Below are 12,313 nucleotides of genomic sequence, written 5' to 3'. Positions count from 1 at the left end.
CCTGAGATCATGACCTGAGCCAAAGGCAGCGGCTTAACCCACTGAGCCACCCAGGCGCCCTAGGATTCATTTTCAATGCAAATAAAAAACTTTCTTGGTTACATAGTGGTAATTATATTATAAATACAATGTATCTTGTTACATTTAAAAAACCTTAGTATTATGTCATAAAATTTTCTCCTGATATAAACTTTTGGGTAAACATCATTTTTAATACAATCTAATATTAAAATGAATGAATGTATCATAATTTAATGAACCATTTTCCTGGTGATGGACATTTAACTAATTCACCATTTTCAGTTACTGTGATGACTAACATTGCAATAAACATCTCCGTGTATGTTTTTTCTATATTTACGATCATTTATGTAAGAATCCAGTTACTTATGTTTGAATTCCAGATCTAATATTTTGCCCTTGAGCAAGTTACTTAAGCTCTGCACATATTACCTTCCTAATCTATTTCTTTTTTTAAAAGATTTTTATTTGAGAGAGAGAGAGAGAGCAAGTAGGGGAGGGGTAGAAAGAGAGGGAGAGAATCTCAAGCAGACTCTGCCCTTAGTGGACACGTCACAGCAGGCTCCATCTCACAACCCATGAGACCATGACTGGAGGCAAAAATCTCGAGTTGGATGCTTACAAGAGTGAGCCACCCAGACACCGCTTACTCTCCTGATCTTTAAATGGGAATAATTCTAGTATGATTATAAGATTGTTCTTAGGATTAAATCGGTTTGTGGACACAAAGCATCTGGTTCAGTCTGACATTAATGAGCACACAATAAGTGTTTGTTATTAAACACGGCCTGAATAATAATTATTGAATTCATTTATTTAGTACATATATACTAAATGCACTGTATATGCCAGGTATTATCTTAAGCTCTGAGAAAAAAAAAGTTTTTATTTTTTAAAGATTTTATTTGAGAGAAAGAGCATGGCAGAGATAGAGGGAGAGAGGGAGAAAGCACATGTCGGGTGGAGGGGCAGTGGAAGAGGGGAAACAGTCTCCCCACTGAGCTGGGAGCCCTACGTGGGGCTCAGTCCTAGAAATGAGATCATGACCTGAGCTGAAGGCAGACACTTAATGGACTAAGCCACCTAGGCACCTGAGAAAAAATATTTTGATCTGGGTGGTGTTTACACAGGTGTGTACATAGGTAAAAATTCATTGAGCTGGGTACTTGAGTTTTGTGTCCTTTAACTATTTAGGAGTTATACCTCAATTACAAATAAATTTTTTTTTTTTTTTAAAGTCCTAAAGAGATGATGGTGACTTGAGTGGTGACAGTGGAGATGATGTGAATACAGGATATATTTTGAAAGTATAGCTGACAGGTTTTGTGGATAAACTGGAAGCAGGATGTGAAAAAGAGAATGACAAAGGGAAGCCTTTACAATGCACTGATTATGCAGCTGGATGAATGGTTAGTCATTTATGGAGAATGGGAAACAATGGAAGAAACATTTTGGAAGAGGGTTGAGAAGTCACATTTGGTTTTTGACATGTTAAGTTTAGATTCCTATTACACATCCAGTACATATGAAATAAGCAGGGAGAAAATAAATCTGGAATTTGACAGTGAGATCAAGACCAAAGATTATAATATGAGAGGGACCACCTCTAGTTGTTTAAAACTATGAGATTGGCGAAGACCTCTGAATGGAAATATAGAGTGAGATGAGGTGTAGGTCTTCAGTGAAACTGCTGAGGCACCTCTACATTGAGAGATTTGGTCTAGGACAGGGAGAAGAATCACTGGTAAAGCTGGAGAGAAACTGGAAAGGCATGGTGTCCCAGACGCCCAGTGAAGAGGGAGCAAGTATTCCACTGTGTCGAATGTTACTGGGAGATAAAGATGGGGACTGAGGATTGACTACTAGACATGGCAAAGTCAAAGTCATTGCGACCTTAGCAAGAATGGTTTTAATGAGGATGAATTTTGATTAGGCTGAGTTCAAGAAACGGTGCGAAGAAAGGGCAACAGAATTAAGACTTTCTGAAGAGGTTTCTCCCTGCACTGCCTGCCACCCCCCCCCCCCCAAAAATAGAAGCAGAGGATTAGGGCTGTAGCTGGAGTTACAAATGGAGTCAAAGGAGGGTTTAGATCAAAGAGTAAGAAGAGTTAACATTTAAACACAGTGCCAAATTGTGAAGCTAACATTGAAAGGAAAAAGTATTTTATTCACTTGTTTCCTTTGAAATCAGGTAGAGTATACTACGCCTACATCGTTTATTCAAAATACTTGGTATGAGAGGAAAAAAATCAGTATTTTCAGTGTTTACTACTTACAGAACTCTGCTGTGGTGTGATATCCACAAAAGACACTTTCTTATCTCCAGGTGTTAAACGCTGTCTTGGTTTAGGTGTTGGTGCCTAAGATAAATCAATATGTCAAACTGAGTATGATGAACATATGCTTCATACATAAGACTTCAGCTATTTTTTCTTTCTTTCTTTTCTAAATACTATTTCTTAAGTTCTATAGGAAATTCAAAATCAGTGTTACTCACAACAACTAATGGGCTAACAGAGGATGTTGAAGGTACTCTTTGATCAACTTCTGACTCTTCTTTGTGTATAAAATTTCCCAAGTCTTTAGTTGTTATAGATCCACTTGGTGGAAGGTAAGCAAATTTCCATTTCAATATAACATGGATGGTTCCTGCAGGATGCTTTTTATGATCTGTTAACTCAAATATTCCTGTCAAGTTACAAAATAATTTTAATTAATGCTAGAGTGAAGTTTTATTACCATAAGGATGAAAGAACAAAGAGAACTACCACAGCTTTAAAAATAACTTTAGCTTTTACTCGCACCTCAAATGGCTTAGAGAATAAAGACAAAATCATTATGATAGGTTCATCTCTGAAGCAGACTGCTTTCAGAAATTAAGTCCTCAGTGATGACAATGCTGATTCCAAGGTGAGAAAATTAACTTATAAATATTTTAATTCACTGAAATTAAATTCAGAGATTATTCAGAATTCCTCTAAGACATTATCTGGGTTATAGCTAAGTATCAACCTCCTTTTGCCTTAAATATTCTCAGAAAAGACTTGTCTCTATAGAAAAATATATTAAAAGTTCACAATTTCAAATAATTTATATATGTAAGGAATTACCACGTAATTTTATCAAGATTTTAAATATATTTTACTGGGATTTGTTAAATTACTCCAAATTAATGCTAGCACAACAAAAAAATGTCCAGAAAATAAACTGTCCAAAACGGTAATAAAAAGTATCACCTAGCTGTAACTGTAATAAAGAGTCACAAATTTTAGTCATTGCACTAAATTTTTTAAAAAGATTTTATTTATTTATTTGAGAGAGAGAGAGAGAGAGACAGAGACAGAGGAGACAGCAGGCACGAGTGGGGTGAGGGAGCCCAATGCAGGACTTGATCCTAGGACTCTGGGATCACGACCTGAGTTGAAAGCAGATGCTTAACCAAGTGAGCCACCCAGGTGGCCCTGCACTGAATTTTTCAGTATGAAAAATTCCAGACTAGAAAAAACAAACCTGTATTAAGTATAACTCTTGTTTAGGAGTAGTATCCTTTACTTGGTCCTCAAGTGTTTGATACATTTTTTAGTGGCCGGCTGGGAAAGAAATAACACCTCTAGGCTTCAGAACAAAAGAATATAGATGGAATATAAGGTGCTAGACTTCTATTACAGGCACAGGTGGGACTTCTAGAATGGCTGAGTGAAGAGCTCAGTAAATCCTTTCTACAAAAAGAAGAACTTGATAAAACTGGACAAAATGATTTAAAAAAACCCTATCATTTAAGTGTTCTGGAAATTGAACAAAGGTGTACAACGAATTGAGAACATTTATTGATAAGAATCTACAGAAACTCAGTAACAATAGTAAGAGTCAGAACAGACTCTAATAAGCTACTTCCCTGGCTGAACAGGAGAACTGTGGACTGTCTGAACTTTGAAAACTCTTTACCCAACACATACACTAATCCACAGACAAAGTGGGGAAGCCTATCAGCTCAAGGTATTTAAGTACCATCTTTGACCAATCAATGACCACTAAATAATGTTGACTCAAGCTTAAAATTAAATAAATAAAAACTTAGCAGAGACATCAGTGGGAACAGTGAGAGGAAGATACAGAATTAGTTCAGGCAAGTTGCCAAGCAAAAACAGTAAGAGAACCACCCTGGGAGTAGGGGACAGTTGAAATTTAGAGCTGCTATAATAAAGTATCCTAAATGTCCAGTTTTAAACAACAACAAAAAATCATGGCGCTTGTGGAAAAGCAGGAATGTATGCCGTATACATAGGAAAAAGGTCATCAATTGACACCTTGTGGGGGTGCCTCAATGTTACACTTAGCAGACAAAACCTCAGAACAGCTATCATAAATATGTTCAAAATTTAAAATGATATTTAAAGAATTAAAGGAAAATGTGATGACAATGATTTATAAAAAAGAATATAATAAAGAGAAATTTTATAAAAAAGAACTAAAAAAATTTCTGGAGTTGAAATTATAATTACTAAAATGAAAAAAATCAGTAGAGGTTCTCAATACGAGATTTCAGACGGCAGAAAAAAAAATCAGTGATCTTGAATACTGACCAATAGAGATTATCCAATATGCAGAGAAAAAAAAAATAAAGAAAAATGAATAGCGCTTCAGATAACTGTGGGATACCATTAAACACAAATGTACAAGTAATTGGGAGTCTAAGAGGGAAGAAAGGGCAGAAAAAAAATTTAAGAAATAACAGCAGAAAACGCTCCAAATAACAGAACCCTGTGCATAAAGAAGCTCAACAAATTCTAAGTAGGATAAGCACAGTGGGATCCACATTATACACATCATAGTCTGTTTAAAGCCATACATACAGCAGAGAGGCGCAGCGGAAGCGTGCTGGGCCCATAAAGCCATACATACATACATACACATACTAAAAAGAAAATCTTGAAGGTACTATCAAGTACAGGGGAACCATAATAATATTTACATCTGATTTCTCATTAGAAACAATGCCAGCCAGAAATTAGTCATCTGATGCACCCAAAGTGCAAATGAAAAAAATAACTGATGACTAAGAATATTATACCCAGCAAGGCTATCCTTTAAAAAATAAAAGCAAAATAGACATTCTTAGATAATAATTGGGAGAATTCACTACCAGCAGACCTGAGTTATAAGACATATTAAAGGAAGTTCTTCAGGTTGTAAGGAAGTGATACCAGATGTTAACTCAAATCAACACAAAGGAAAGAGATTGATAAAAGTAATCACACAGGTAATTATGAAGCACAGTATAAATATGTTGTCATTTCTTAACTCATTTAAAAGACAACCGCATAAAACAATACTAGTAAAATTATATTGTTGAACTTACATAAGGATAAAATATTTATGATAATAATAGCACAAAGGAGAGAGGGGCAATGGAGTTATATTGGAGTATGGAAATAACACCAGACAGTAACTCAAATCAATAGGAAGAAATAAAGAATACCAGAAATGAAGGGGGAGGATGAGGGGAGGGGGAAGGAAAACCAGAAATGGTAAACACATAAGTTAATGTGAAAGTCTCCTATAATTATAGATATTCTCCTTTCTCCTGACTTCTTTAAAAGATAAAAAGTTATAGATTGCAATAATTATTATACTGTATTATTGGGTTTATAACATATATAGGCAATTTTTATATAGATATATGATAATAATAGCACAAAGGAGAGGGGCGGAAATGGAATCATATTGGGGCAGACTTTCTATATTTTGATGGAGTTGTTAGCAATAATTTTAGACTGGTAAGACACATATCATAATCTGTAGAACCACTAAGAAAATAACCAGGGAAAAAACTGTAGGCCCAATGTTTAAGATTATCTGAGAATATTAGAAAGGTTAGTCATATCCACAATTAAAGCATAACTTAGGTTTGTTTTTACAACTTCATAGATTCAAGAAATATGCTTACCTGAGATACATCTGTCATGTGCCAATGAAATCAGAGGCACATTGACTTTTCCTATATATATATTCTCTTGAGTATCACTATCATCAAACACATAAAAACTCAGAGACTCTGACTTAAGGTACCGATCCAAATCCATATTCATCGGCACTGGGAAACACATATGATCATCAAACTGTGGATCATTGCTACTGGGAATGATGGCTGTATCGTGGTCTGCAAAATCAAAAAACTTGTACACAACATATGGGTGTGGCTGAAGGTGGTTTGCTCGGGACTTCAAGTGGCTGCAACATCTGACTGTAATATGAAGTTCATTTAAGTTGCCATCTGTGGAATCAGTAGAACTGGGCTGAGAAGTTTTGGGTGCTGGCTGACTTGACTGGAAAAAAATACATAGTTATATTATAGTAATAACACATTGAAAAGATAAATAGCAGCTGCCAAATCCCAAACAAAATAATCTGGTGTGAACAAAAAGCTGGATATTTACACTTCATAGTGAATTTCTCAGTAAAAAACCAGATTCTTAGTCAACACTAGAAATGTGTGAACAGGTGATCTTAAGCTATTAGTGATAAATATAGATGACTGAGCTTACATGTAGAGACTGTTGATAAAACCAAGAATTGTTATTATCTAATTCTATTTAATAACTAATGAGTAATGTGAACAGATGGATCCAAAGACAAATGTCCTCTAATTTTATTAAGAGTTGATTCCTTAAGCACTCCAGCTATTGTGATCCTATCTTACTCTTACGTAAGAATCCAGTGCATTTGGGGCGCCTGGGTGGCTGCGCAGTGGGTTAAGCCGCTGCCTTCAGCTCAGGTCATGATCTCAGGGTCCTGGGATCGAGTCCCACATCGGGATCTCTGCTCAGTGGGGAGCCTGCTTCCCTCTCTCTCTCTCTTTCTCTGCCTGCCTCTCTGTCTACTTGTAATCTCTCTCTGTCAAATAAATAAATAAAATCTTAAAAAAAAAAAAGAATCCAGTGAATTTGATGGAGCCCACCCAGAGAAATTATTTCATTATATTTGGGCTGGTCCTCCTCTTCAACCAATGGTGTTTGGGAAAGCAGATATTTGAGTCGCGACTAGCCAGCATACTGAAGTTCAACTACTATGAGAACAGGAGACCACGGTCAGAGATAAACACCAGAGGGCATAAAAAGCTAGGATTGAGAGGACATTTCAGAAGAAAGATGCGCGAAAGGAATGATTAGGCAGAGCTGGAAGATACTCCATGGCCCCTTATGAAACTATTGTTCAGGTAGCCAGTGCGTAAGTATTTTGACAAACAATTGTACTAATTGTGAAGCCCACCATAGCTGATAACCTGGACAAAGAAATGTTAGTGTTCCAGGGCCTTGTTTAGTTTAGCATTGGACCATTCTCTACTTTCCACAAAGCGGGGCTCCTCTTCAACTGCCCTTCTGAATCTGGAACCTCTGACTCCAGCAAGTTTACTGGAGAAGGCAAAATAGAACCAAACTCATCATGGCCTCAGCAGAGCCATCTGGTGGTGTGGTGAGGAGAAACCGGAGAAGGGGATCCCAGTACTGCTATCCCAGGGATGGTTTGTATTCAGCTACAGAACTCTGAGTGCAATGATTTAAGAAGTACCTCCTCTGTTTCTCACTTCAAATCTACCCACAAAAGCTGGAATTCGAATAATTGACTCACCCAAGCCAGAAAATGGGAGTCTAAAAACAATGAAACTACAAAACTAAATAAATAACCTGGTCCAATTTTTTTTAAGATTTTATTTGAGAGAGAGAGCATGAGAGGGGAGAAAGTCAGAGGGAGAAGGAGACTCCCCACAGAGCAGGGAGCCCAATGTGGGACTTGATCCTGGGACTCCAGGATCATAACCTGAGCCGAAAGTAGTCGCTTAACCAACTGAGCCACCCAGGCACCCTAACCTGGTCTATTTTTAATTCTCTTTTCCATTAAAGCATTTCCCAATGTATGTTCTGAAGAATACAAGTCCAGAAAGATGATCTCGGGGAAACAGGTGTCATTCTTTCATAAGTTGGGGAATTAATGTTATATTAGTCCTGGTTCTTTAATTGAAAATTATGGAAACTAATTCCACCTAGCAAACACAACAAAAAGAGACTTTAACGTTAGTCCATATAGTTAGTTCATAGAATTGTATAGCAGAAATGCGGGTGGGCCTTAGGAAGGTAAGAGGACTGGAAAACTGCCAGAATTTACACTCGATCTAGTGCCCATTTTTCTCTGGATGCTTGCTCATTGTTCTTGCTCTCCAGACCCATTTTCTTTCCTTTGCGGGTTAACATGGTAGAAGATGGCTGCCCTACAGCTCCCAATTTCACATGTTCCAAGCAGGGAAAATCTTGCTTTCCCTTGAAAACAGAATCCGATTGGCTTAACTGGGGTCAGGTGGACACTCCCGAATCAGAAGCCATAATTGAGCAGAGAGTGGCAGTGGACAGGACCACTGGGCATAAATCTGGCCTCTGGCGGGGCCAGCCCCATGAACTGGGAGTGACAGGGGTCCAAACAAAAAAAGATAATTATGACTTGAGCAGACATTCCAATATGTTTCAACTATATTTTATCCCTTTGTTACTCAATTCAAGTGCCTACTTTAAGCTTTCCTCTTGGGATTCTTGTTATACATGACGAGTCAAGGACCCTATTTCAGTTGGCTCACTTTAGTGCTTTCTGCATTCACTGGATCATGGAATTCTTTAGGAAGTATGGCCATTAAGACTACATGAAACACAGCTTAGGCAATGCTGCTCTGAGGAATTGTGTTTAAACTTGCAGCTCAGGATACTGCAATTTTCAAAAGTGCCCTGGGTAGCGCAAGGAGTTCCTTTGTGGTGATGGAACAACTCTGGGTCTTCCTTGTGGTGGCAGTTACATGAATATATACAGGTGGTAAAATTGCACAGGACACACACACACACACACACACACACACACGAGTGCATGTAAAAACTGATAAAATATAAATAAGGTCTGTAATCTAGTTAAAGGTATTGTACTAACGTCAGTTTCCTGGTTTTGATAATGTATTGCATTATCAAATATGTATGTTTCCATATGTAAGATGTTACAATTGGGAGAAGCTGGGTGAAGGGTACATAGATCTTCTCTGTACAGTTCTTATACTTCCTGTAAATCTATAATTCTTTCAAAATAAAAAGTTAAAAAGAGTCACTTGATGGCTGTGAAAGAAAATGATTTTGGTTTAAAGCATAACATAAAAAGACATAAAATTTCTGTATCATAAATATGTCTTAAAGTCCAACCAGCTCACCCATTGCATTTGCTCTGGCCCCTTATAATTTGATGTTATATATCCCAAAGCCTTTGCTCGTTCTCGATAAAGTCGAATTGCTTGATCCATGGGAATCCTTAATCTGAACCAGTATTCCACTGTGCCAAAATTTGGGATGTCTCCTTTAGTTCCTACAAACCAATGCATAACTCACTGTTAAAGTTTTATACTGAGTAAAATAATATATGACTTGCACAAATTATGTGTGATTGGCAAAGAACAGAGCTGAAGAAAATCAAGTTACTTCTGCAAGTATGAGTTTCATTATATGTTAAGTATTATTAAAGAGCTATGTCAGATTATGTTTGAGATATTCCAATTTATGCTATTGCAATCCTTCTAAAATATAAAGAAAAAAACTAAACACTGTATTAAATACTGCACAGATTCTTTTTGATGCTACAGTAGCTTGTTTTTAACAAGTTGTACTCAATGTAGACTGACAGATACAATATGAAATCTCAAAATTATAAATATGAAACTCCACATTATGATTCAACTTTCAAGACATCTTTGGCACCTTCCCACTTCTCCACGGGGCCACAAGTACAGGGACAAATGCTACAGCTATGCCAAATATATGCCGGATGTAATTCATGCTTGCATGAGGTTCGCCCTATATACCCTCACTCTTCTTTCCAAGTCGGGCAGCTCTTCATCTCTCTTCCTCTGTGAAGATTTCCTCTATAGCTCTTGGGGGATTTAAGGGCTCTCTGTTCCCTTCAAAGAGGGGAGGAAAATGTTCTCTCATTAGGACACTGATTCCTTTCACATAACTCTCTGTTCACCAGTGTATTTCTCCACCCACACTATGAATTTCTTGAGGGCAAGAACTGTGATTTCCATTGATAGATTCCTACCCGAGGGACTAGTATACAATGGGTACTCAATATTTGTTGAATAGAAGATATTCTATATGTAAGCTTTCCTGAACATATATTATTAAAACTATTTCCCCATTCTCTTCTAGTTCATCAATTTCTTTCTCACTGATGGATCATTCTTATCAACATGCAAACATGATTCAAATCTGATATAATTTTTTAAAAAAAATTCCTGGAACAAGAATATTTATGCATATACATATAAATATAGATATTTTCTTGTATATGCTTAAAATTTCTTTGGAAGAATTTGCAGCCTTTGGTGAGAGGTTCTAGGGTAGCTGGGGGAGGAATGGGAGAGAGAGATTTTAAAGTATAAACTTTTATACCTTCTGATTTATGAGTCATGTAAATATGTTACCCCTGTCATCAATCAATCAATAAAATCCCTCCCGAGGAGCTAAATCACCCACTTTTCTTTTGAAATGGTTTCTTTATTTGTCCTCTAGGATACTATATGCGCTTGGCTTGCCTTTCAAATCACTTTAGTTTCCTTTGCTGGTGTCTCTTCTTCATCGTGAACTCTAAGTTGTGCGGTTTTCCAAGGCTCAGTCCTTGGCCACTTTCTCTGCTTTGTGTACATTCACTCTCTATGTGATATTATCTAGGCCAAAGGCTTAAAATATATTCCATATGGTAATGACTCCCCCTTTCATGTGTTTATCCCTAACCTTGGGGCTAGGGCTAGTGTATTCACTGACCACGTGCCATCTCCACTTGGCTATCCAACAGGCAGCCAGGCTTAACTTGTTCAAATAAAATTCTTGATTTTCTTCCCCAGATTTGTTCCTTTCCCGGCCTATTTCAATAAATGGGTTCACGATTCTCCTTGTTGTGCATGCCAGAAATTCTTGTCTCCTCCATTTCCTTCATTACTCTCCATTCAATTGATAAGCAAGTCTTAAAGTTATCAAACATAAACTGAAAATAACCACTTCTTATCACTCTTCTCACTACCATCTTATTCCAAACCACCATCATCATCTTTCTAGATTAATGTAATAGCCTGATAATGATCCTAATTTTCCCTCTTGGCCTCAACAGACTATTCTTCCCCCAGCACCCAGAGTGGTTTTTCTAAGACCTATGTGTGTTCACATCACTTCCCTCCTCAAAACTCCAATGACTTTCATCACTCAGAGAATAAAAATCCATTTGCCTCACCATGACCTACAAGTCTCTAGAGCATGATCCGGTCCTTCCACTGTTTTTGTTTTGTTTTGTTTTGTTGTTGTTGTTGTTTATTTTTTTTCAAGTGTACTTTCTTCTCTTTAAAAGTTTTCATTTAAATTCCAGTTAGTTAACATACAGTGTAATAGTAGTTTCAGGAACAATTTAGTGATTCAACACTTCCATACATCACCCAGGGCTCATCACGACAGACAAGTGGCCTCCTTAATCCCTGTCATCTATTTCCCCATCCCTCACCCACCTCCCTTATGGTAACCAGCAATTTGTTCTCTAGAGTTAAGAGTCTGTTTCTTGGTTTGCCATCGCCCCCCTTTTCTCCCTTTGCTCCTTTGTTTTGTTTCTTAAATTCCACATATGAGTGAAATCATATGGTATTTGCCTTTCTGACTGACTTTGCTTAGTCGTTCTTCTATTGCTTTAATCACTTTTCTGCTTTAGCCACTGGCCTTCTTGCTGTTCCTCCAACATGTCATGTTTGTCCCTCCACTTGGTACTTGCTGTTACCTCTGCATGAAACATTCTTCCCCTGGATCCCGTCATGGATCTTTACTCAGGTCTTTATCAATGTCAACCACCAGAGAAGTTCTTATCTGAATTAGCAACCTTCCATATTTCTCGTTAGTCTATTCATTTTTCTTCATTTGATGAGATATATATTTGTTTTATGGACTGTCTTCCCCTCTAGAAGGTAAGCTACATGATGGCAGGGGCTCTGTCTGGCTTACTTAGCACTGTATTTCCAACGCCTACTAACAGTGATACCATCAGCTCTTAAAAAATATTTGATGGGACACCTGAGTGGCTCAGCAGGTTAAGCTGCTGCCTTCAGCTCAGGTCATGATCCCAGCATCATGGGATCGAGTCCCACATTGGGCTCCTTGTCCAGCAGGGAGCCTGCTTCTCTCTCTGTCTCTGCCTGTCACCCTGCCTGCTTGTGCTCTCTCCCTCTGACAAATAA

At 37.6% G+C, this 12,313-nt stretch overlaps 1 protein-coding gene across 10 annotated transcripts in view; it reads right to left on the bottom strand.

Moving 5' to 3' along the window:
* Positions 1 to 12,313, bottom strand: part of RPGRIP1L (RPGRIP1 like) — a 132,521-nt gene that overhangs the window by 74,149 nt on the left and 46,059 nt on the right. For all 10 annotated transcript variants that reach the window (XR_006385468.1, XR_006385467.1, XR_006385472.1 and 7 more), the window contains 4 exons: positions 9,260 to 9,411; positions 5,969 to 6,347; positions 2,519 to 2,709; positions 2,298 to 2,381 (listed from right to left, as the gene is read on the bottom strand). Coding sequence is in view for 4 of the 10 variants with exons in the window: in XM_044256134.1 (XP_044112069.1) it covers positions 2,298 to 2,381; positions 2,519 to 2,709; positions 5,969 to 6,347; positions 9,260 to 9,411 (806 nt within the window). In the remaining 6 variants the exon portion in view is untranslated. The remainder of the gene's footprint in view (positions 1 to 2,297; positions 2,382 to 2,518; positions 2,710 to 5,968; positions 6,348 to 9,259; positions 9,412 to 12,313) is intronic.

Source organism: Neovison vison, chromosome 7, assembly GCF_020171115.1.
Source record: "Neovison vison isolate M4711 chromosome 7, ASM_NN_V1, whole genome shotgun sequence".
Taxonomy (NCBI): domain Eukaryota; kingdom Metazoa; phylum Chordata; class Mammalia; order Carnivora; family Mustelidae; genus Neogale; species Neogale vison.
Note: the sequence above shows the minus strand (reverse complement) of the source record. Positions and strands in the feature narration are given on the sequence as shown.